Source organism: Trichechus manatus, unplaced genomic scaffold (genome assembly GCF_000243295.1).
Source record: "Trichechus manatus latirostris isolate Lorelei unplaced genomic scaffold, TriManLat1.0 scaffold00026, whole genome shotgun sequence".
Classification (NCBI taxonomy): Eukaryota; Metazoa; Chordata; class Mammalia; order Sirenia; family Trichechidae; genus Trichechus; species Trichechus manatus.
The window spans coordinates 5,408,119-5,434,357 of NW_004443962.1; the positions used below are offsets into that span (position 1 = coordinate 5,408,119).

At 39.4% G+C, this 26,239-nt stretch overlaps 2 protein-coding genes across 5 annotated transcripts in view; one reads left to right on the top strand and one right to left on the bottom strand.

Annotated features, from left to right (window-relative positions):
- Positions 1-26,239, bottom strand: part of PIGX (phosphatidylinositol glycan anchor biosynthesis class X) — a 46,739-nt gene that overhangs the window by 7,877 nt on the left and 12,623 nt on the right. The window contains exons 2-3 of the mRNA XM_023728747.1: positions 13,175-13,238; positions 3,981-4,122 (exon numbers count right to left, since the gene is read on the bottom strand). Coding sequence (XP_023584515.1) covers positions 3,981-4,122; positions 13,175-13,238 — 206 coding nt within the window. The remainder of the gene's footprint in view (positions 1-3,980; positions 4,123-13,174; positions 13,239-26,239) is intronic.
- On the top strand, positions 16,197-25,297 carry CEP19 (centrosomal protein 19). Of its 4 annotated transcripts, XM_023728751.1 has the most exons (4): positions 16,321-16,377; positions 16,672-16,869; positions 20,162-20,582; positions 21,691-25,297. In XM_023728751.1, the coding sequence occupies exons 3-4, from the start codon at positions 20,453-20,455 to the stop codon at positions 22,050-22,052; spliced, it is 492 nt and encodes a 163-aa protein (XP_023584519.1). In that variant the 5' UTR covers positions 16,321-16,377; positions 16,672-16,869; positions 20,162-20,452; the 3' UTR covers positions 22,053-25,297. The 4 variants fall into 4 exon arrangements, with proteins under 4 accessions (XP_023584516.1, XP_023584519.1, XP_004373644.1 ...); XM_004373587.2 differs by lacking the exon at positions 16,321-16,377 and having other exon boundaries at positions 16,638-16,869; positions 20,393-20,582; positions 21,691-25,235; XM_023728749.1 differs by lacking the exon at positions 16,321-16,377 and having other exon boundaries at positions 16,643-16,869; positions 21,691-25,235.

Sequence of the window (26,239 nt, forward strand, 5' to 3'; positions counted from 1 at the left end):
TCTTAACCACTGTGCCACCAGAGGTGGCCAAACGAGAGCATTTTTTCAATTATCCAGCCACTGTCTGAATGCTTACAATGACTGGAAGGGAGATTATTTTGAATCATCTCAATCTATCTACTGTTAAAAGGTTCTTCCTTTTTTTATAAGTGGAAACTTGATTCCCCAGCCTATAACATTCACCAGTTGCTCCTGCTTACAATGTCTGCAAGAAATCTGTCCCTTATTTCACTGTGGGTCCTTCAAAGATCAGAAGGCAACCATGCTGCCTTCTAAGTTTTCTCCTCTCTGGGGAAATAGTCACAGTTCTCTGGGTTTCTCATGACATGGCTTCCCAACCATTCGTCGTATTAGCTGCCTTCTGAAATACTCAAAACTGGAACGCATAGAGTTTTAGTAGTAGTAACACTACTTTCTTTAGCCAAAAATTGCATTAGCCTTTTAGCAGCCTTATCTCAGCGTGCTATATTTATCTCTTGAATTTTTTGCAGAAAACTTTAAATAATTCCCGTTATATTTTTCAAGTATTGACTTTTTATTAACTAAATGCAGGGCTTTGGGTTTATTTCAATTAAAATAATTTTATCTTTCTGGTTTTAGTTCATTTTTTTTTAGGCTTCTGAGCTTTTTTTTTGAAATCTCAATTTTGTCAACAGGTATGTGTCATTATGAATTTAATAGCCAAGTCTTCTGTATTTTTATCTAGGGATAAAAATGTCGGCAGGAAGGGTCAAGAGCAAAGTTCTAAGGAGTACTACCAGAGACCTCCTACTAGAAATTTATTGATGAACTCTCTCTGGGTACAACTAGATATAAATCAAAATTACACCTAGTCCAAATTTTTCTACCTTGTCAACATGGATATATACATACTGGCACCTTTTTTTGAGTGTTTACTATGTGTCAAGTGTTTCATTTTATACCGTTTACATTTCATACTTAATATACATTAACAACACAGTAGGTACAGCCAAGATTCAAAGCCAGGTCAAACTGACCTCACTATTCAATTAGGCTAAGCAATAGAAAATGGCCAATATTTGACCAGTTGAAAATTAAACATAAAAAAAAATATTAGCTTTCCAGGGCTGCCATGCAAATTACTACAATCTCGACTAGCTTAAAATAGAAATTTATTCTCTCACAGTTCTGAGGTTAGAAGTCTGAAATCAAGGTGTTGACAGACCATGTCCCCTCCAACCTCCAGGGGAGGATCCTTCCTTGACCCTCCAGCTTCTGGTAGCCCGGCATCCCTTATTTTATGGCAGCATCCCTCTAATCTCTGCCTCGGTCTTTACATGCCATCTTCCCTCTGTCTGTGTCTCTTCTCCTCTTCTTACAAGCATACCAGTCATGTTGGATTAAGGGCCCACGCTGCTCTAGTGTGATCTCACCTTAACTTAACTAATTACATATGCAACTACCCTGCTACCAAATATGGTCACATTCTGAGGTTCCTGGAAGGGCATGAATGGGGGGGCGGGGAAGAGGAAGCACTATCTAACCCAGTGCAATAAGTAAAACTGACATAGAGTATATTCCTGATCGTGATATTCAGAATTTATAATAATACTGTGATCTTCAGTTTCTCTAATTACTGAGTTGTTTTTGTTATTATTTCTTCCACAGAAGTAAAAAAAATGGGATCTTTTGAAAATATTGAGAAAACCTTTTTATATGAATTAAAACTAGGATATAATGAAGATGACACAGGTACAAACAGTAGTTTGGCTTTCAGAGAGGGCTCTCTTGGCAAAAGGATTATTTGGTGATGGTTCAAAAAATCTGAATCTCAAAAATGAGCCTTTATAAGGGGTTTCATTTGATAATGATGAATATGTTCCGGAATCAGATAATGGTGATGGTTATACAACTTTGTGTATATACTAAAATCCACTGAACTGTACAGTTTAAAGGAATGAATTTTATGATATGTGAATTATATCTCAATTTTTAATTTGAGAATAATTTTCTAAAAAATGGGCCTCAGGAGAGACCCAAATCCATTTTAAAGCAAGATCTATTAAGAACCAGCAGAAGCTAATCCACAAATAACAACATGAGATATCCTGGAACAGACACAGGAGTTTCTTGGAACCCAGTCACATTTAACGTTGTTGTTAGGTACTGTTGAGCAGATTTGGACTCAGAGCAACCCCACATGACAGAGTAGAACTGCCCCATAGGGTTTTCTAGGCTGTAATCTTCATGGGAGCAGATCACCGGGTCTTTCTCCCGCAGAGCCACTGGGTAGGTTCAAACCGTCAAACTTTCAGTTAGCACTCAAGCACTTAAATGTTGTACCAGCAGGGCTCCTTAGTTGCGACAGGAAGGGAAAAAATGACACAGTAGGTACCACACCAATAGGCAGGTTATTAAACACTCAGACAGTGGAGGTGTGTACATTTTAGATTTAAAACAACAAAGAATTTTTGGAGAAGATCATAACCTGACAATCCAAAGTGATCTGAACAATGGCTGGATGTTGGCTAATCTGCCAAACACATGCCAAAACCATCAATACAACTAAAAAAAGTCCACTGACTGTATGTTGATCTGCAAAAATCATAATTCATTATTCCATTTTCAATGCAGATAAAACAAAAGCTGTAGCATGTCATCAAGAAATTGAAATTACGTATCAAAAATTTATCCGAAAGCAATTTGCATTGGTTAACAGGCATGGATCCATACTTTTTCATGACAACACTCAACTACACATGTCACAAACCACCAAAGCAAAGTTAAATGAATTAAGACATGAAATTCTGCCACATCTGTAACACTTGCCAGGACAAAGTAGAACTGCCCCCTAGAGTTTCCTAGGCTGTAATCTTGACAGGAGGAGATTATCAGGTCTTTTCTCTCACGGAACATCTGGTGAGTTTCAACCACCAATCTTTCAGTTAGCAGCCGAGTGCTTTACCATTGCACCACCAGAGCTCCTTAACAACAACATGAAATGAGGTTTATTTGATATGGCTTATCCTTGGGACCTATTGAGCCTTGTCTCTATTTTCAAATTGCTCACAAAGCATCATAAACTCCTGATAAAGCATCCTGTTGCCACACCACCCATCTGATTTGGACCCAGTGTTCTATTTGCTACAGCTAAAAATTTTATCTCATGTATAAATTTCATGGAACAGAATCAAGACCTCAATTCAGGTACTTAAATATCAACCATTCCCTATGTATAAATTCCCTTTTTCCCAGTTAAAGTCATCACATAATACCACTTTTTATGACAAAGTTTCTCTGTACAAGGAACTGGGTCACAGTCTCAACCCAACTAGGCACCAGGGAACAGTAACTGACATATCACATAATCAACTTACAATCATCTACATGTCACAAATGAGACATGTATTTTTCTAAAAATTTCCAAAATAATAAAGTAAATTCACATAAAAGGATTACAATTAGGAATTAGAAGATTAGGAAACACAAAACCAAAATAAAGAGAAATTTGTCCGTCAATCTATCGTGGCGCCCTTGCTGCTAAAGCACTACTTGTTAATCTTTAATCTCTTCAAGACATCCATACATACATACAGTTTTCTTAGTCACTAAGTACGACCATCCTGCCAAAAAGCATTTAACTAGCTCAGTTTAGTTGGCTTATTCCTAATATCGCTCACTTCTTAAACTCTTCCATCACAGCTCTAAAAATGTCACTTCATTCACTTTAATAAAATGAAAAAAAAAAAAATCACTACAATGTTGTCTACTATTTTACCTTAATCCAAATTATAAACAAAAAAAACCTGTTTGCCGTCAAGTCGATTCCGACTCATAGCGACCCTATAGGACAGAGTAGAACTACCCCAAAGAGTTTCCAAGGAGCACCTGGTAGGTTCAAACTGCAGACCTTTTGGTTAGAAGACGTAGCTTTTAGCCACTACACCACCAGGGTTTCCAATCCAAATTATAGCATCCCTAAATTAACTTCTTTCAAAAATATCTCCTAATAGTTATACCTCAGTTATGTTTCTCTCTCGTAATGAAGCCAATTCATATGGATCCACAAACAGTCCTGTCGGGATAGGCTGTTTAATTAAGAGTTGGCAGGTCTGTAAATCCTCAATGCTCTCTCCAAATCTCACTTTTATTAAAAGGTCTCTGTAAGACAAACACATTTAAAGTAAATCTCTTCATTCAGTTATTAAATGAAATAGCATAACACTATATTTAAATTAGAAGAAATACTACATTTCAAATTCACTTTTCACAATTAAATTATTGAGTCAAGTTAAATATTTATACTATATCAGAATCATCCATTACACCGTCCATAAATTCATGTCATAAGCCACAGTATGGTTATGTTGTTGTTGCTAGATGCCATCGAGTTCGTTCCAACTTACTGCAACCCTATGTACAACAGAAAGAAACACTGCCCGATCCTGCGCCATCCTCACAATCATTGCTATGTTTGAGCCCATTGTTGCAGCCACTGTGTCAATCCATCTCCTTGAGGGTCTTCCTCTTTTTCTCTGACCCTCTCCTTTACCAAGCATGATGTCCTTTTTCAGGGACTGATGCCTCCTGATGACATGTCCAAAATACGTGAGACAAAGTCTTGCCATCCTCACTTCTAAGGAGTACTCTGGCTGTACTTCTTCCAAGATAGATTTGTTCCTTCTTCTGGCAGTCCATAGTATATTCAATATTCTTTGCCAACACCATAATTCAAAGACATCAGTTCTTCTTTGGTCTTCCTTATTCACTGTCCAGCTTTCGCATGCATATGAGGTGACTTAACATGGGTCAGGTCCACCTTAGTGCTCAAAGTGACATCTTTGCCTCTGAACACTAAGGAGTCTTGGATGTATTAGATTACCCCAATGCAATACGTCGCTTGATTTCTTGACTGCTGCATCCATGGGCATAGATTGTGGATCCAAGTAAAACAAAATCCTTGATAACTTCAATCTTTTCTCCGTTTATCATGATGTTGCTTATTGGTCTAGTTGTGAGGATTTTTTTTTCTTTATGCTGAAGTGTAATCCATACTGCAGGCCGCAGTCTTGATCTTCATTAGTAAGTCCTTCACGTCCTCTTCACTTTCAGCAAGCAAGGTTGTGTCATCTGCATATCACAGATTGTTAATGAGTCTTCCTTCAATCCTGATGCTGTGTTCTCCTTCATATAGTTCAGCTTCTCAGATTATTTGCTCAGCATACAGACTGAATAAGTATGGTGAAAGGATACAACCCTGATGCACACCTTTCCTGATGTTAAACCATGCAGTATCCCCTAGTTCTGTTTGAACAACTGCCTCTTGCTGTATGTATAGCTTTCTCAGGAGCACAGTTAAGTATTCTGGAATTCCCATTCTTCGCAATGTTATCCATAATTTGTTATGAACCACACAGTCGAATAGCTTTGCATAGTCAATAAAACACAGGTAAACACGTTTCTGGTATTCTCTGCTTTCAGTGAAGATCCATCTGACATCAGCAATGATATGCCTCATTCCACGTCCTCTTCTGAGTCCAGCTTGAATTTCTGGCAGTTCATGTCGATGTACTGCTGCAAGTGTTTTTTAATTATCTTCAGCATAATTTTACTTGCATGTGATATTAATGATATTGTTCAGTAATTTCCGCATTCCACTGGATTGCTTTTCTTTGGAATATGCACATATATGGATCTCCACCACTCATCTGTCAGTTTGTCATACTGTGGTGGCTTGCATGTTGCTGTGATACTAAAAGCTATGTCACCAGTATTTCAAATACCAGCAGGGCTACCCATGGTGGACAGCTTTCAGCAGAGCTTCCAGACTAAGACAGACTGAAGGACCTGGTGATCTACTTCTGAAAATACTGGCCAGTGAAAACTTCATAGATAGCAGTGGAACGGTATGGTACTAGTGTGAAAATAGACATACTTTAATAGAAAGAGACAGAGTCCAAAAAAAAAACAGATTCACACATATTTTCAATAAAAGTACCAACATAATTTGATGGCGAAAAGACAGATTTTTCAGCAAATGGTACTGAAACAACTGGATAGCTATGTAGAAAAAAGAATGAAACTTGAGCCCTATACCTCACACAATGTACAAATACTAATTTGAAATGGATTATACACATAAGCATGTGATTGTTTAAGCTTTCTGTCTGGAGACACATTCTGGACCACAGTGCAAGAAGGGAGAGTCAAAGCAAAGCACAGTGGTCTTGTTTAGATAAGGAAATAGTAATCAAAGTTCAAGAAGACTAAAGTGACTAGAAGTCACAGTGCTAAGTGACGGAGAATAGAGTAGAAAAAGCTCCAGAAATGTGAAGACGAGTCCCCTTGAGTATTTGCTGAATACCAAGAAAAGCATGAGTAAGGTGTGACTCCACAAGACTTGGCAAAGAATGACTAGGGAGCTATAAGCTGAAAAATTCCCAAATTTCACACAGGGTTAGAAGACATTCAAGTTCCAACCAACCAAAGCATAAAGACTGAAGCAATTAGTAAAGATCCCAATAGGGAAAAGTCTAGGTAGCTAAATTAGCCTCACAGTAAAGGTGACTTTAACTTTACCTATAAACCAAAGGTTAAGAGGATCAAGTTGACAACTTAACTGCCAACAGAAAAAAAGCCGAACACTTTTTAAAGAAAGATAACAAAATCCACACCCTCAACAATGCAATATTCAGTGTTCAACAGCCAATCAAAAGCTATTAAACACATGAAGAAGTAGAAAAGTCTGACCAATAACCAGCAGAAAAATCAGTCAATAGAAACAGACCTAGAAATGAAAGAAGTGATGAAACTAGCAAAGGACATTAAAACAATCATAAATATGCCCCAAATACTCAAGGATTTAAAGAAAAACATGAAGATGATGAGGAAAAGAGAAAATACAAAAATAAAAAAATGCTAAAGCAACTTCAAGAGATAAAAAGCGGAATTTATGAAATGAAAAATTACCCAGATGTGATTAAATACAATTAGATACTGCAATACTGCAGATCAGTGACTTTGAGATTAAGCAATAGAAACTATCCAAATTGAAGGACAAAGAGGAAAAAAGACTAAGTGAGGGGGAAGCAACAGCCTCCGTGATCTTTGAAGAAACATCATGTAAAATGGTAGGGGAAGTGGTAGGGGCCAGTACCTCCACCAAAACAACAATTGAACTTGAAAGACCAATTGGAATCAACTATTTTGGAATTCTGGAGCCTGATCTGACAGCAGAGGAGTGTATGATCAAGGGATAGGTTGCTTATCTTCTGTAGGTGAACCAGGCATACCAACTGGCTACAATCCCCCACTATTAAGCCACCCTGCTGTGGTGGGGACAGCGGAAGTTTTCCTAGAGGGGCTGGCTGGTGCCTGGGCAGGCAGTGGGGACCCAGTCCTCCAAGGATTTGGGGTTGCATATTTGGGGTTGGTGCGGTGTTCTGAGGGACCAGTGCAGACAACTGCTGCACTTTCTGCCCTTTCACTGTAGCAGCTTCTCCTGCTTAAAGGGCCACTGGCAGTGACAAGAGAACAGAAACCTCAGTGACACACACAACTGGAATACACACTTTACAAAATGTGTGGAAAAGTCATTAAACAAACAGATGACTGCAGCCTTCATCAAGTAACAACAGCAACCCCTAAGGAGTGGGGGAGAATCAGTTTTCCAGAACTACCATATTAAAATACCCAGAATGTCCAGTTCTCAACAACAACAACAACAACAACAACAACAAAAAAACCGGAGAGTATGGCCCATTCACAGGATAAAAAGAGTTTGACATAAACCATCCCTGAGGAAGCCCAGGCACTGGAATTAGTAGTCAAAGATGTTAAAGCAACTGTCTTAAATATACTCAGTTAGTCAAAGAAAACCATGGACAAAGAACTAAAGAAAATTAGGAAAATGATGCATGAACAAAATAAGAAAATAAATAAAGAGGTAAACATTATTACAAGGAGCCAAACAGAAGTTCAGGGGCTCAAAAGTACAAAAAATTGAAAAGGATATCTGGAAAACCCTCCAAAACCTGAAATCAAACAACATACTTCTAAATAATCAATGGGTCAAAGAAGAAATCATAAAGGAAATTATAAAATATTTTGAACTCAATGAAAATGAAAACAAAGATGTCAAAATTTATAGGATGCTAAAGCTCTGTTCAGAGGAAATATATAGCTTCAAATAAAAAGATACTTAGAAGAGAAAAACGTCTGAAATCAGTTATCTATCATTAAAAATCTAAAAAGGAAGAGGAAACTAAACACAATGTAAAAAGGAAAAAAAAATAATGAACAGAAATCAATGAAATAGGATGAATAATAGGGAAATATCAATAAAATATTTTCTTTAAAGAGACTAATAAATGTCTAGTTAGATTGATCACGAAAGAGAAAAAGTACAGATTACCAATATCAGGAATGAAAGAGGGAATATCACTATACAACCTCTACACATTTAGAGGACAATAAGGGAATATTGTGAATAATTTTATTCTAACAAATTAAACAACTTAATTAAAATGGACACATTCCTAGAAAGGTAAGTTCCCAAAACGGACACAAGAAGAGATTAAAAAAAAAATCTGAATAGCTCTATATCTTAAATTTGTAATAACAGTTTCTTAAAGTCTTCCCACTAAGAAAAGCCAGGCTGAGAGGCTTCACTGTTGAATTCTATCAAACATTTAAGGAAGAAATAATATCAATGTTACACAATCAAAAAACAGAGAAGGAAATATTTTCCAACTGATGAGGTCACCACTGCCCTGATACCAAAACCAGAAAAAGACATTACAACAACAGAAAAGTACAGACTAATATCCTTCATGGACATAGAAGTGAAAATCCTTAACATGATATTAGCAAATTAAATCTAATAACATTTTAAAAAATAATAATACATCATGACTAAGTGGTAGGCTTAATATGGAAAAATCAACATACTTCACCATATTAATAGAATTATTGTTGTTGTTAGGTGCTTCAAGTTGATTTCCACTCACAGTGACCAAAACAGAAAAACCATATGATCTTCTTACAATAGATACAGAAAAAGCATTTGACAAAATTTAAGAACTAATCGTGAAAAAAAACAAAAACAGCTCTCAGAAACTAGTAACATAAGAGAATGTCCTTAACTAATAAAAGACATTTACAAAAAACCTAAAATAAACATCATACTTAATGGTGACAGACTGGATGTTTTCCCTTTATGATTGAGAATAAGGTAAGGATGTCTATTCTCACCACTTTTATTCAAGAGTGTATTGGAGTTCCTTACCAGTTCAAAAAGGCAAAAAAAAAAAGAAATAAAAAACACAGATTGTCTTCATTCACAAACACATAATCATCTATGTAGAATATCCTAAGGAACTGACAAAAATGCTACTTGCATTGATAAGTGATTTCGGCAAGGAAGCAGGATGTCTAAGGCTGGGTTCTCCAGAGAAGCAAAACCAGTAAAGTGTATAAACATATATATAGAGAGATTTATATCAAGGAAATGGCCCACGTGGTTATAGAGGCTGGAAGGTGGGTCAGGCTGGAGGCTTCTCCTGATTCACGTAGCTGCAGGAGCTGGCAAACCCAAGATTGGCAAGTCAGACAGCAGGGCTCTGGCTCACAGGCTGTGAAGACCGATGAATTCCAAGATCAGCAGGCAAGACTGCAGGTAAGCTGCTAGCTCAAGTCCCAAGAACTAGAGGTCAGTCAAACAAGAGCCAGCTGCAGGATGGAGAGCAAGCAAAAGGCCGCAAGCCTTTCCAGAAAGTCCACTTACATTCAATGCAGGCCACACCACTAAGGAAACGCTCTTTCAACTGACTGGCTACTCACAGCAGATCCCATCATAGAGATGATCACATTATATCAAATCTCATCATGGGAGTGATCACATCATCATATGACTGCCAAACTACATTATAACTGCCAAACCACTGAGAAGAATGGCCCAGACAAGTTGACACACAACCTTAACGATCACACAGGGTTTAATGTCAATATATAAACATCAATTTTACTTCTATTGCTAGCAACAAACAACTGGAAACAAAATTTATTAAAAAAAAATCTTTACATCAAAAAACGTGAAATACTTAGGAATAAAATTTAACAAAATATGTGCAAGACCTATACTCTGAAAGCTACAACATTGTTAAATTGATGAAAACGTGAATAAATGGAGATGCCATATTCATGGACTGAAACATTCATTAATGTTCACATAATTCTCTCCAAATTGATCTATACTTTCAATAGAATCCCAATAAAAATTTTATAAAGCTTTATAAAAAAAATCAACAAGCTGATTCCACAATTTATATGGAAATACAAAAGATCTAGAATAACCAAAACAATTTTTGAAAAAGAACAAGGTTAGAGGACTTATACTTCTTAATTTCAAGACTTAACTATTTATCAAGCTACAGTTATCAAGACAGTGCGTTAACTGGCATATGGATAGACATACATTAAAAGCTGGCAAACTTTTTCTGTAGGCCAGATAGTAAATATTTTAGGCTTTGTGAGCCACAAAGGTCTCTGTTGCATATTCTTCTCTGCTTTTTTCTTTTTAACAACCCTGAAAAACGTAAAACTCTAAATTCTTAGCTCAAGTGCTATACAAAAAACAGGCCATTGGCGGAATCAGACCCATGGGTCAGAGTTTATTAATGGAGTCCTATATTAGTTATCTAGTGCTGCTATAACAGAAATACAAGTGAATGGCTTTAACTAACAGAAATTTATTCTCTCACAGTCTAGGAAGCTAGAAGTCCAAATTCAGGGCGCTGGCCCTAGGCGAAGGCTTTCTCTCTGTTTGCTCTGGGGGAAATGTAAAATGGTACAACCACTATGGAAAGCGAAATGGCGCCTCCGTAAAAAGCTAGAAATAGAAATACCATACAATCCAGCAATCTCACTCCTAGGAGTATATTCTAGAGAAATAAGAGCCATCACACAAACAGACATGTGCACAGCCATGTTCATTGCCACATTATTCACAATAGCAAAAAATGCAAACAACCTAAATGCCCATCAACAGATGAATGGATAAACATATTATGGTACATACACACAATGGAATACTACATAACGATAAAGAACAATGATGAATTCGCAAAACATCTCACAACACGGATGAATCTGGAGGGCATTACACTGAGTGGAATAAGTCAATCACAAAAGGACAAATATTGTATGAGACCACTATTATAAAAACCCAAGAAAAGGTTTACACATGGAAAAAAAAAATCTTTGATGATTACAAGGGGTGGGGGGTGGGGGCAGGGAGAGGAAATCACTAACTAGATAGTAGATAAGTGGTAAACTTTGGTGAAGGGAAAGATAACACACAATATAGGCGAAATCAGCACAACTTGACCAAGACAAAGACATAGAAGCTTCCTAGACATATCCAAACACCTTGAGGGACTGAGTTACTGGGGCTGAGGGCTGGGAACCATCGTCTCGCGGGGTATCTAGGTCAACTGGTATAACACAGTTTATAAAGAAAATTTTCTGCATCCGACTTTTTTTTGGTGCTTCAGGTGAAAGATTACAGTGCAAATTAGTTTCTCATTAAACAATAATACACAAATTGTTTTGCAACAGTGACTGTCAACCCTGCGATATGTCAAAACTCTCCCCTTCTCGACCTCGGGTTCCCCATTTCCATTCGTCCAGTTTTCCTGTCCCTTCCTGCCTTCTCATCTTTGCTTTTGGGCTGGTGTGCCCATTTAGTTATATACATAGTGGAACTACGTGTGTTATTGTTTGGTGAGTAGCGTATGAGGTCTTAAAAGCTTGTGAGCGGCCATCTAAGATATATCTACTGGTCCCATCCTGTCCGGAGCAAAGAATGAAGAAAACCAAAGACACAAGGAAAATATTAGTCCAAAAGACTAAATGACCACATAAATCAGAACCTCCACCAGCCTGAGCACAGAAGAACTAGACAGTGCCCAGCTACCGCTCTGACAGGGATCACAATAGAGGGCCCTGGACAGAGTGGGAGAAAAATGTAGAACAAAATTCAAATTAAAAAAAAAAAAGACCAAACTTACTGGTCTGACAGAGACTGGAGGAACTCCCGAGACTATTGCCCCCAGACACCCTGCTAACTCAGAAGTGAAGACACTCCCAAAGTCCACCTTTCAACCATAGACTAGACAGGCCTATAAAACAAACAATAATACACGTGAGGAACGTGCTTCTTAGTTCAAAAAGTATGTGAGATCAAATGGGCAACACCTGCCCAAAAGTAAAGACGAGAAGGCAGGAAGGGCAGAAAAACTGGAAGAACAGACACAGGGAACCTGGGGTGGAAAGGGAAAGGGGGAAAGTGCTGACACATTACAGGGATTGCAACCAGTGTCACAAAACAATTTGTGTATGAATTTTTGAATGAGAAACTAATCTGCACTGTAAACTTTTCACCTAAAGCACAATAAAATAAAATAAAATAAAAAATAAAGAGGACAGTGAGATGTTTATGTTTAAGGTGACTATAAAATGAAGTCATTCTTAAAATAAATTTATCTGAACTTGTACGTCAAATATCTGAGAGTCATTTGAAAGTAATCATCGTGAGAAGACTGAAAAGTTTTGGACGTTTTCTTATGAAACTGCTTCCACAACTTTTTACTACTCTTTCAAATATCTTCAATAGTGGCAAATATTCACCTTTTGAGGATAATTTCTATTTTGGAAACAGTCTGGTCATTTGGAATCAAGTCTAATAAATCAGAAATAATGAAATAATGTTTAGTACTTGAAAGCACAGCTTTGCAATATGATAGTCCTATATTTGAGTCAGAGTTCTACCACCCTAACCTCTACCAAATTATTTAAATTCTCTGGGCCCTAGTTCCCTCATCTGAAAAGAAAAATACTGTCTATTTCACAGCTGTTGTGAAGACTGAATGGAATATTGTGTGTGTATGCATGTACTATATACATATATACATAGTTACATACATAATACATATGTGTATATATAACATACAGACATGATAATAAATGTTAGTTTTCCTTTCTTCTTCAGTTATTTTTATCATTATTTCAAACTGTGAACCACATATTGATAAATTTGTCACCGATAAACTTTAGAAAAGCAAGTGATTTTTCAGTTTCTACATGTTTCAGCTGTCATTTTTTGCTCTAAATTATATGAAACAGTATTTTAAGTAGAAATCAACGGACAACTTACCTGTGGAAACCATCTTTCAAAACTTCTTGGCTCAAAGTAATTTCTGAACAAGTGGCCCTTACGCCTAAGAAAACCAAAAAAAAAACAAATTTTGAATAAGATAAGCACTTAATGAAAAAATATTTAAATCAGTAGAAAAGCTTTAAATACCTAAATAATTAATAGGCTTTACTACCCTGGAAAACCTAACCAGCCTAAAAACAAACCTTTTAAAACTTAAGTAATTTGCACTACATATAAATCCGCTTCCAGTATAGCAGAGTGGTTAAGAACATTAGCTCAGGTTAGACTGCCTGGTTCAAACCCCAGTTTGTCACTTAACAGCTGCATGACTTTGGGCAAGATACTTTATCTCTCTTTAAATTGTCATGAGGATTAATACAGGTAGAAGTACTTAGAACAGGGCCTACAACATAGTAAGTGCTCTGTATAAGTTGTTTGCTCTTAATATCACTTTATTCAGGACCACAGGGCACTGCAACGAACAGAATGACTAAAGAGCTAGGGAATCTGTTTTAATCCTAGCTCACCGACAGTGTATCAGATACATACTGGCAATTTCTGTATTCTGCCACCCATAGCTGGGAAGACATATATTTATGCCTTGTGGGGATGCTGGGGGAGTTAAAAAAAGAAAAAGGAAAAAAAATCTGGAGGCACACAAAGGTTCAAAGGGTTCCTATTTAAAGCTGGAATAACCAGAAATCTCACTATATTGACTTCAGGCAGAATTCAGACATTAAAACCATTACTCAATGTCAGCATTATAAAACAAAAAATTCAGTTACTGCTAACCACCAACTCTGCTAGGCACCTTGCTATGGAACTGAATCCCATTTTCAAAAGCTGGGTGTGTGTGGGAAGAACACTAAAACAAACACACAGAAAACCATGTATTATTGTTGTGTGCTGCTGAAGCCATTAGATGTATTCCAGTTCACGGAAAAAAAATGATGTAGAGGTAAAAATATTTGAAATATACAGGGAAGGAAGGACAAACAAAGGCAAAAATAACATTTGTCAAATAATATCTATATACCTGATCCTGTACCTGATGTTTCCACATATGTTTTCTTCTACATTTCACAAAACCTAGCAAAATAAGCAGGCAAAATTACTGCCATTTGTACACAGGAGAAATTCTGACTTATAAACGGTTAGAAACTGGCTCTGGGTCACTAAGGGACTGATTGGAGCCAAGGTTTGTCTGACTTTTAAAGCTTTTTCCACTCTACCTACTTCTTTGCCTTTGAGAAGCATATAATCTTTTCCTAAATAAATAACTTATCTATCTCTTGTACAAAACAAGATTTTTCTTCATCATGTTTAATTTTAATGAAGGTGACTTTAACGAAGGTGAAGACTATATCTACCTATAAATTAGATTAGCAAAAAAAAAGTCAGACTAATAGGCTTAGACTGTATTGGGATGTACGCTAGAGTAGTAAATTACATCCACCAGGAGACAGTCGAAAGGCTAATTTACAAACAGTACAGCAAACACTAATTACATTTTTTAAAATTATTATTATTGTACTTTAGATGGTTTACAGAACTAGCTTCTCATTAAACAATTAGTACACATATTATTTTGTGACATTGGTTACCAACCCCACAACGTGTCAATACTCTCCCGTGTTGACCTTGGGTTCCCTATAACCAGCTTTCCTGTTCCCTACTGCCTTCTAGTTCTTGCCCCTGGGCTGGTGTGCCCCTTGAGTCTCATTTTATGGGCGTATCTAATCTTTGAATGAAGGGTGAACCTTCATTACTGAGCTAAAAGGGTGTCCGGGGGCCATACCCTTGGGGTTTCCTCAGTCTCTGTAAGGCCAGTAAGTCTGATCTTTTTTTGTGAGTTAGAATTTTGTTCTACATTTTTCTCCAGCTCTGTCCGGGACCCTCTATTGTGATCCCTGTCAGAGCAGTTGGTGGTGGTAGCCGGGCACCATCTAGTTGTGCTGGACTCAGTCTGGTGGAGGCCGTGGTAGTTGTGGTCCATTAGTGCTATTTGTCATTTTTTAAAATCAAAAGTTCCATTTTCAAAACAAATTTGCATCTGAATTCATCTTTAAGATTCGTCCTCTTAAGTATTACTTTATTTGGTTGCAGTGGCCTGAAGCAGCTTTGGAAATTGACCCTTTCTTAGTCATAAAATGCCAGTGCTGGAGGAGTCTTTAGAGATCACCAAGTCCGGTTACGTAAAAAATTGTGATTTTTTTTAAAGCCTTTTCTCAAATAAATTTGTAAATCTAATATGTAAAACACGAGTTCCTGGGTGGCCCAAACGGTTAGGGGCTGGACTACTAACTGAAAGGCAGGAGGTTCAAATCTACCCGGAGGTGCCTCAGAAGTAAGGCTTGGTTGGCTTTCTGCTTCCGAAAAGTCACAACCTGGAAAACCTTACGGAGCAGTTGTCTTCTCGGCACATGGCGTCGCCAAGAGTAGAAATTACTCAACCGGCAACTAACAACAATATGTAAAAATACACAAAACCAGAGCTGCACTGCTTGGCAAATACTAGTATGTGCTGACTTCCCTTCGCCTGTCAAACGCCGAGGAGCCCTGCTGGCGCAGTGGTTACTGCTAACCGAAAGGTCAGCGGTTCGAACCCCCCAGCAGCTCTGTGTAAGAGAGCGGTGGCAGTCTGCTTCCATAAGGGCAGTTGTACTCTGTCCAACAGGGTGACTATCATTCACGGCTGTACTTCTTCTGTATGACAGTCCCCGCCAGTCCCGTCTCAGAAAAACAAAGCCCGGCTCTCCAAAGACCCAGGCGCCGACAGAGCAATGAGTACGAGGAGAGCAAGGCACGCGACCTTTTTTCCGTTTTTTTTTTTTGTTTTTTTTTTTACCTCCTCCAGCCCACCCTACAGTTCTGGGGTCCCATGCCGGGTTGCACAGAAGCACCTTTGCAAACCAAGAAGCGGAGAGGGCTCCCTGCGGACTGTTCCCTATCCTTCCGCCCTCAAACCCCGCCTGTACTGCTGCAGTCCCCGCCCTCCCTTTACCGGCGTCGGAGGCCGAGGCGGGCGTGCAGGTCAACCCAGGCGCCACCCAGAGGAGTACCCAGGCCACCGCCTGGACAGCCACGGCACCGGCAGCCAGGACGCCCAAGGGCGGGCGCCCGAGAGGGGCAGGCAAGGACGAAACGCAGACGGAGGAAGCACGCGTCTCACGTCGCCCCGAGAGCGCGATGCCACGGAGGTAGTGACCCGGACAGAGGGCTCAATGCTAGCGCAATGCGGTCCCGCAGTTCTCCGACTCCCTGCAACCCCGAACCCCAGAAGTTCCGGCGCGGCTTGAGGCAGGCGGTCCGGCCCACTCATTCGCTCCCCTTGTCGCCCCACCCTTCGCCCAAGGGCGAGGGGCGGGGCCAAGAGCGGCGCAAGCGCGGTGACGTACACCCAGGGCTGTTGCTGTGGAAACCACTGAGCCTGCACGGGGCGGGGCTGTCTGGAAGTCGGCTTGCTCGGCTCACCGCTTGGACTTCCACTTCAGGTATTTGCGCTTTCCGGCCTTCTACAATCACCTCTGCGGGGCCGTGGCCATCGCCTCTTCCCGCAGCACCAAGCTCCGCCCGGCCTCAGTGCCGGGTTAAGGAAGGGCTCCTTCGTGCCCTGCAGTTGGGTGGAAACAACCCCCTCATGGTTGTAGACGTTGGCCTGCAGGAGATGCACTTTCTGTACTTCTTTCAGGGTAAGGAAGTCAGCCTTGCGCTAGTGGGGATCGTGGAGGAGGAAAGCCCCTGAGTAGTTAAAGGATCGTCCACCCACAGAGGGGCTCCATTGGCAAAATCCAGACACTTCTAGGTGTTGTGGGGGATGCTCAGCAAGATTATGGCAGTCCCTGATCTTTGGGAAGAAAAATATTTAATATCCAGCAAGAATAGTTAAGTAACTGTGTCGTCCGTCTCCATGAATTGAATTGAATCTGTAAGCAGGCCTAGAGAGAATCCAGTACAGATTGGAAAATAGCAGAGTAGGCATATTATGAAGAAATATGGTAATAAATTTTGGGAGAAACGCCTAAAAGAATTGAAACTCGTTGCCTATGGGGAGAGGCAGGGCAAGGGAGAGTAGTTTTTTGTTATAAGCCTCACAGAATCATTTCACATTTTAGACAAAGTGCAACTATTACTTTAGTAAGAATAAAAGTTAAATTTTAAAAAATCTGTAGCAAAAAAAAAAACAAAAAACCCTGCACTATTGAGCATGTATTGTATATCACATTCATGAGTACAGCCATTTGCTTAAGTGTCTGGAGTTTATATTGTTTCTCCTAGAAAGTTTATTAACAAACCAAATCTTAGTGAGGTGAACTGGGAGTAGTATTCGTTAAAAAAAAAAAAAAAAAAAAGGGGGGGAGTGGGTGGGTGGGATCATTGCGTTAGATCAGAAACAGAGCCCAGTATTTTGGAAAAGCAAATTTACCGAGAGTGAAAATTCCCATGTCCTGTGGTACATTTGAGGAGCCCTGGTGGCACAGTGGTTAAGCGCTTGGCTGCTAACTGAAAGATTGGCAGTTCAAACCCACTAGCCCTGTGCAGGAGAAAGATGTGACAGGCAGCTTCCATAAAGATTTACAGCCTCGGAAACCCTATGAGGCAGTTCCACTCTCCTGGAGGGTCACTGTGAGTCGGAATCGACTCAAGGACAACAGGTCAGGTTTATGGTACATGTACAGAGTCCCTGGGTGGTGCAGATACCTAACGCACTCTGCTGCTAACCAAAGGGTTGGAGGTTCAAGCCCGCCCAGAGGCTCCTTGGAAGATAGGCCTGGCTATCTGCTTCTGAAAGATCACAGCCTTGAAAACCCTATAGAGCACAGTTCTGCTCTGCACACTTGGGGTCACTGTGAGTCTAAATCGACTTGACTGCAATGACAACAACAACATGTACATCTGATGCGTCCCTTGGTTGCTCAAGTGGTTCAGATGCTTAACGCTCTCTGCTAACTGAAAGGTTGGAGGTTTGAGTCCACCTAGAGGTGATCTAGTTCTGAAAAATCAGCCATTGAAAACCCTCTGGAGCACGGTTCTACTCTGACATCCATGGGATCACTATGAGTTGGAACTGACTTGATGGCAGCTGGTACTGTTTTTGTAATGTATAAGACAGAGAGAGCCCTGGTGGCACAGTATTTAAGAGCTCAGCTGCTAACCAAAAGACTGGCAGTTCGAATCCACCAGCCACTCCTTGGAAACCCTTTGGAGCAGTTCTGTTGTGTGCTATAGGGTCACTATGAGTCGGAACTGACTCGACGGCACCTAACAACAGCAACATAAGACAAAACACTTGTTTTTGTTATTATGTGCCATCAAGTTGATTCCAACTCACAGCAAACCTATAGAACAGAATAGAAAGTGCCTCATAGGGTTTCCTAGGCTGTAATCTTTATGGGAGCAGAACTCCAGGTCTTTTCTTCTGCAGAACTGCTGGTGGGTTCAAACTGCTGACCTTTCAGTTAGCAGCCGAGCACTTAACCATTGCACCAGCAGGACTCCTTGGATAAAACATTACACAGTCATGTAAAAAAATTGCATTTTAGTAAAATATTTAATGACAAGAAAATAATCACATAGATAGTTTAATTTAAAAGGCAGTAAATAGCATATATAATATATAAAAAAAACCAGTTAAAAAAATGAAACTATATGTCTAAATGAAAGACTGGAAGGAATTAAGGGTGATTATTTTATATGTTTCCTCCCCCCCCCCACCCAGTTTTCTATAATGAACTTATGTGAATTATTGTTATTTAAGTATTTCTTAAAATCATGTTCCTATAGTGATTCTCTAACAGAACTGAGTTTATGAAGATATCAACATCCTATGCCACTTCCCCTTGAAGTGTCTTGACATTTGCAAATCTTCCTGAGAATATCGTAGTCACATCAAAAGCAGTCCCAGTAATTAAGTGTATTCTGGTATTGAGAAAAGAGGGAATTGAAAGTATTAACCTGTAAAAGCTGTGCTTCTTCTGAACTGAGAAAGTAACCTATAGTGAGACAAATAAGCTGAAATCAAATCAAAACATTATTGTCTCATGTATGTAGAGGCCAGTTCCGAACCAGGTCTGCCTTTTCGATCAGGCTTACTGACTGTAAACATTTAGAGGATGTACAGGAGCTAGGTCTTATATTAGTACATTGAATTAAACAGGTACATATGGAGTGTCTACTGTGTTCAGGTATTGTGCTGGGATATAGTGGTGAACAATGGATATAGTCCCTGCCTTCATGGAATTTATAGACTAGAAGGGAAGACAGATGATTAAATAAGTAATCACAAAAAACACTTGGTGAATAAAATGATTGGGAAAAAACGAAGGAGACAGATCTAGTCTGGTGAACCTGTAAGGACAAAATGTTTAAGGTGACCACTCACAGTACCTTGATGGAGAAGGTGCTTGGTACGTACTTGCTAATCAGTAAATAAAAAAGACCCTTGGGGTCAGTTTTTAGGCTGACTCAAGGGTTCAGATACAATCTCTGGTAAGACTGCAGTACACTAAGAGGTGCAAACTGAATTGCATTCCCAGGTCACTTGTGAACAAACCTACATCCTTCAATGAACCAGAGATTCTTTTTTTTTTTTTTCTTAATTTTTTTTATTGTACTTTAGATGAAGGTTTACAAAAAAAATAGTTTCTCATTAAACAGTTAGTACACATATTGTTTTATGACATTGGTTAACAACCCCATGACATGTCAACACTCTCCCTTCTCGACCTTGGGTTCCCTGTTACCAGCTTTCCTGTCCCCTACTGCCTTCTAGTCCTTGTCCCTGGGCTGTTGTGCCCCATTAGTCTCATTTTGTTTTATGGGCCTGTCAAATCCTTGGCTGAAGAGTGAACCGCAGGAGTGACTTCATTATCGAGCTAGAAGGGTGTCCGGGCGCCATACTCTCAGGGTTTCTCCAGTCTTTGTCAGGCCAATAAGTCTGGTCCTTTTTTCTGAGTTAGAATTTTGTTCTACATTTTTCTCCAGCTCTGTCCAGGACCCTCGAACCAGAGATTCTTAAGGATCCAACAGACTGAAGATAATCCAGGCCAAAATGAACTTTCAGGGCAGCCCCAGAAGTACCAAGCTTCATAGGCTGAGCACACATGTCTACAACTGGGCTAAAGCCAGTACTGCAGGGAACAAAGTGGGGAGGGGCAGGGTGTCAGCTTTATCCAGTGCCTGGTTGAGCTGAAATTGAATCTTTTTTCCTTTTAGCAGGAAGTCATTATGTGACTAACACATTTTCATCAGATTTCCTCTGAAGTGTATGTAGAAATGATGTGTACTGCCAAGAAATGTGGAATTAGATTCCAGCCACCAGCTATTATCTTAATCTATGAGGGTGAAGTCAAGGGAAAAAGTCGCCAGCGTATCATGCCAGTTCGAAACTTTTCAAAGTTTTCAGGTATCCTGTGTTTTATCTTGCCTCCTGTCTTAAATATTCTCTAAATCACTTAATAAAAACAATTGGAGTCTCATGCAGTGAAGTGACATGTACTTCAAATTAGACCTAGGTTCATTCACACATTACTCTACCAAGGACTAGATGTATGACCGTTGCTAAATTGCTTACTGTCAGTGCGCTTCAGTTTCATAGCCCTTTGAAGACCCAATTATTTTCTGCTTTGAATTTTTTGTTGATGCCATATGTTTTCATTAATAGAAGTATGCTGAATCAATGAATGTTGTTGAACTTTTGGTAGGTAATGTGGATTCCGCCCCCCCCCCCCAACAATCCTACCCTCAGTCTTGAGGACATATGTTGTCCCACCGATTCTACCGCACACGCCCCCTACAGTCCAGGGGGGCATACAGTGACCCAAAGAAAAATCTTCAGTATTTCTCTTTCTCCTACCAAAAATGCACACATCTCAGACAACACCCTGTAGAAACAGTAATTTGCAGCACACGCCTGTTTAGTTTCAAACGGTCATAAAGGTTCCTGCCTTGCAGCAGCATTCACTGTCAGTGGGAAAGCAGCTTCCCAGTGAACCTGGGAGGTGGAAAAAGTGCATGGGCAACCGTGTATCCCAACTGTCATGAAAGGGCTAGTCTATAAAAGGGAGCTGATAGTTCCACCCTCTCAGGATTGTTGTGTGGGTTAAATGAAATAACAGTATTTAATAATATTAATTCCTTCTTGCCCTTCAAATTTTTTATTTATAGTCTTCATATTCTATTAGTACCGGCACTACTGCCTAAAAGCTGTAATATCATTTTTTTCTTCTCATTTTCTCCAATTGAAAGTGTTTACCATCTCCACAAAGTGATTTTAAATTGAGGAAATCAAACACACATCCCTCCCTTCCCCACCCAATTCAAAGCTCAGTATAAAGGAATAGTTCTACACTATAATTCATTGCAATAAAGCCTTTTAGCTGCTGGGCTGTAATGGCAGATGATGCCTTCAGGAGTCTGAGTTTTCGTTCTGTGTTGCAGTAGTCTGTGGCCCATCAACAGTTCGTGGTGTATATGGTGTTTGGAGTATATAGTTGTTTTTTTCTCCCTCCTAGACTGTAGCAGAGCCGCTGAGCAACTAAAGAATAATCCACGACACAAGAGTTACCTGGAACAAGTGTCTCTGAGGCAGCTAGAGAAGTTATTCAGTTTTTTACGAGGTTACTTACAGGGGCAGAGTTTGGCAGAAACGATGGAACAGATTCAACGGGAAAGAACCATTGATCCTGAGGAAGACCTGAACAAACTAGATGACAAGGAGCTTGCTAAAAGGAAGAGCATCATGGATGAACTTTTTGAGAAAAATCAGAAGAAGAAGGATGATCCAAATTTTGTTTATGACATTGAAGTTGAGTTCCCACAGGATGAACAACTACAGTCCTGTGGCTGGGACACAGAGTCCGCCGATGAGTTCTGATACTAAACCCTCACAGAATTTACTGGGTTGGCAGAAACTCCATGTTTTTAGAAAGGACGTAGGTTGGTTATAGCAAAATCTGTAAAGAACACTAAATGCACATGTTGGGTCATAATTGGACTGACCATGTTAACTTTTCAAAACCAGGACATGTGGAGCATCTACTATGTAGATGCATGAGGAAGATAGGAAAAACAGAGTATAGGGATCTGTCTTTAAAGAGCCTGCATCTAATTGGAAGATAAGTCAAAAACTTGTGAAAAGTTAATTAACAATAGCAGGCAACAAAAAGATTAGAGCTGAGTGCTTGATAAAGACAGTTATATGCCAAAGATGGTCAGAGTCTAGATCACTATTGGATAGTCAGGGAAGGCTCTGTCCTTTAGTGGGAGAGATGGGACTTTGCCTGGCACTGGAAATGGTAGTATATGGGTAGAAGCCTGTATAGGATTCCAGATGAAAGAAACTAGAAAAAGGAGGGAGGGACGATGGTAAAGAAACAGAACATTGAAAGTTTTATTTGTGGAACAGGAGGCAAATTACAGTTTGACAAGATTGGAGGGCATATGTGGTTATCAGGGAATTATCCTGTAAGCATTATGTTTTTATAAGTATTTAACTTGTTTTATATGCATTCGCTCCGGAGTAAAGAGTACCATTGCAAAATGCCCTGCAGCTGCAAGTAGATGTCATTTGATGGGTGACAGGGGATCTGCCCCATTAGGTATCAGGGAATATATACTAAAGATATTCTGAAACCCTGAACCTCTTCCCATAAACAAGAAGTTTGTTCTGTAAAATGGGAAATCTACCCATGTTAAATGAACAACAGGTACTGCCAGTTTAGAACTATTCATGAGTGTGGATCTACAAAGAGAGATCCTTGTTAAACCTTTGCTTAATCAGGTTATCAATACACAGATACATCTTTCATCTTACTAGAATATTATTTAGTTGGTAGAAATCTTATGTTCTTTGCAAGGAAATTAATAGTTAGTAAGTAAAACTGTTAAAATAATTATTTACTCTTTCTACCTGTCCATCCCCACTCTCTTTACCATGAAAAGCCCCATTAAAGGAGTCATAGTGAGGTCACTAGGGACTTAAGATGGTCAAATTTCAAATGTATATTTGCCAAAGTAGCAAAAGAATTTTTAGAATTAGAGTCTTCCGTGTCTATATAGTACTCCATTGTATAGATGTAGATAATTTATTTTAAAAGTTGACCTTAATTGTTTCCCCCTTTCACTACTACAAGCAATACTACAGCAAATATCCTTGTACATTCTTTGTTTTGCACACAGGCAAGAATATTTATAGGATAAATGCCTAGCAGGAATTACTGAGTCAGGCTATGTGCATTTTAAGTTGTAATAGCTATTGCTTAGTTGTCCTCCATAGAGATTTGTTCATTCATTCAGGTATGTATGTACTGAGTACTGCACATAAGCTGTACTATTCTAGGGTCTAGGGATATAGCAGTATATACAACAAATGCCTTGTCTTTACCGCATTTACAGACTAGTTGGAGGGAAGAGACAATAAACATAAATACATAGAATAGGGTCAGATGTTAAGTGCTTTCAAGAAAAGTCAAGGTAAAAAAATAATAATAGAGGAGGTGGGAACCACTGTTTTAGATAGTGATCAGAGAAGGCTTCACTGAGGAGGTAACATTTGAACAACAACCTGAAGGAGGTAAAGGAAAAATTGATATGCATTTCAGGGGTGGTGGGGAAAGACAAGTGATAGGCTCTTGGGCTGGAGTGTGCTTGGAGTGTTTGAGGAAGAACAGGCAGGCCAATGTGGCTAATACAGATTGAGCAAGGGAGAAAATGGTAGAAGATGAGGTTGGAGTGGATTTTGCAAATGCATAGTGCTTACCATGAAGGTTGTACCAGCTTAAACTATCAGCAGTTCATGAGAGTACCTGTTTTTCCCATGCGCTTATCAACAGAGGGTGTTGTCAAAGGTATTGATGTTTGCCAGTCTTATAATTTACAAATGGTATCTCAGTTTGATTTGCACTTCTTTTATTATGGGTGAAACTGAGTAGGCAGTCCTGTCGAGTTTCAGCTCTCACAGGTTTCACTGTAATGTGTGCTGAATAAACATATAATGGCTAACAACAACAACAAAGGGCCAATTTTATGGTATATATTGAGGTATATAAGTTGTTCCTCAATAACGCTGTTAGGGAATAGAATAGGATCAATGTCTGCAAACCATTTGTTCTAAGAATGAGCAAGAGGGGCCAAGATATGTGTAAACATCTCCTCGAGCCCGCATAGAGTTGGAGATTGAAAAAGGTTGGAGGACAGAATTAATGCATTCATTCAATAAACACTTTTCTAGTATTTACTCTTTGGAAGCTTCCCAGGAGGTCTGGAAAGGAATGGCTCTAAAGAAAAGGAAAGAACAAGAGAAGACTGATTATGATGCCGGGACAGAGTGAGGTTTATGATTCCAATATTCTCCTTAATGGATGAGGGAGAGTCATCTGATGAGAGTGAGACTGGGGAGGAAAGAGGGAACTTAGGATGAAAATGGGAGGTGTGCAGAAGGGTCTTTGTAAAGGTGAGGCTGGATGTGCTCAACATAGATGGAGAGAGTAGAATGTGAGATCAAACAAAAATCTAAAATCCCAGGGTTACATACTAAAAAGGCTCTCCTTCACTTCACCACCTCTCCTCCCAAAAACAAACAAAAGTACTTCCCTTCGTCAGGTTTACAAGAGAGTGCTAATAGTGGAATTAATGATCAACCTTCAAGCTCAAAAATTTTATGGCTACACGGTCTTTCTATTTCAGTCACCATTTCACATCATAGCAGATATTGATTATCTACCCAACATCCTTTTCCTCCCTTCGTTGCTGATAGAGGCCCAGTTTTGATTGTTTGAGTCTAACCCCTCCTACACAAGTGTCAATTCCAGAGGCAAATTCTGATTGGTTTAAATCAACCCCAGTGGTCTCATTTGTTAGAGATGGGCATGTTACCCAGTTCTGGCCAAGGAGACGTAAAGAGGGTCTGCAAGGACTTGGAAAGGTTTCCTCACTAGCTCTGGACCTGGTTGTGTCTGAATGTGACACCTGGAAGTCCCATAGCCATTTTGTGGCCAGCCTGAGGATGACACCAATCATTAATTAGAGCAAACAAAGAGAGTCACATATACACTATACCTGGAGCCTGCCCTAGCTTTGGACATTTTGTTATATGAAATAATAAATTTCCTCTTTGTTTAAACCAATATAAATTGGTGTTTTTCTGTTTCTAGCAGCCCACACCTCTTAACTGTTAACAAAGGAGCAAGCCTCTTTCATTGGCCTCTTCCATTTCTGGATCCAATAGGGACCATCCATGTCTCAGAGACTTCTGGGAAGAGATTGATACAGTGGTCAGAACAAAGTATGAGGGAGAGAGGAAGACCAGGGAGCTGGCAAGGGCAGCAGGAAGCAATGGACCTTGGAACCTAAGGCTGAATTGTGTCCTGTGGATCCAGAGGAAGCTGAATAAAATGGGAGGGGCTGAGTAAAAGTACCAGGAAAGGTGGCACCAGGGCAAATCTGGCAAGTTGTGGCAAATAAGCTTGGGAGAAAATATATAAAGAAACTGCATCAGAGAAGAGGGAAGAAACATATAAAGTCTTAACCCAGAATGCTGAGTTAGATTCCAGAAGTTTAGCAAGTTCTGGTGGTGATGAGAGCTGGCATCTGACTGATAGGGAAGTCCGTAAAATCAAAGTTCTGGAGTTATAAAATCAAGGAGTCTGAAGGCGCAATAGCACAGATGCTGAAAAATACTGAGAACACGGATAAGGAGTAAACAGAAGAAAATCAGCCAGATCCTAAAGTCATTTGGGTAGGTATAAAAAGCTTGCGGTCTGGGCAACTATCAATAATTTGAAGAAGACAATGTAAAAGGATGGAGTTATTAGTAGATGTTTGAAAAAGGAAAACAAAAAGTGGAGGGAGAGAAAAGGTTAGAAGGATTTGATTAGGAAAAAAAAAAAGACATCAAACACTTTTCAACACACACTCCAACAGAAGCATAAAAACTAAACAAAAGATTGGTGGTACATGTTCAAGACAGGGTATTCTTCAAACTGAATGAATGCTTTGTGTTCCTGACTTAAATCTGGATGCCCTAGTGTATGATATGGATCCAGGAACCTTTATTTTCTGGTA

Coding starts and splice junctions, on each gene's coding strand:
- CEP19 (XM_023728748.1), top strand. CDS start 16,413: ATGCGGTCCCGCAGTTCTCCGACTCCCTGCAACCCCGAACCCCAGAAG. Junction 16,870..20,161: donor CTTTCTGTACTTCTTTCAGG/GTAAGGAAGTCA, acceptor ATTTTTCTCCAG/CTCTGTCCAGGACCCTCGAA.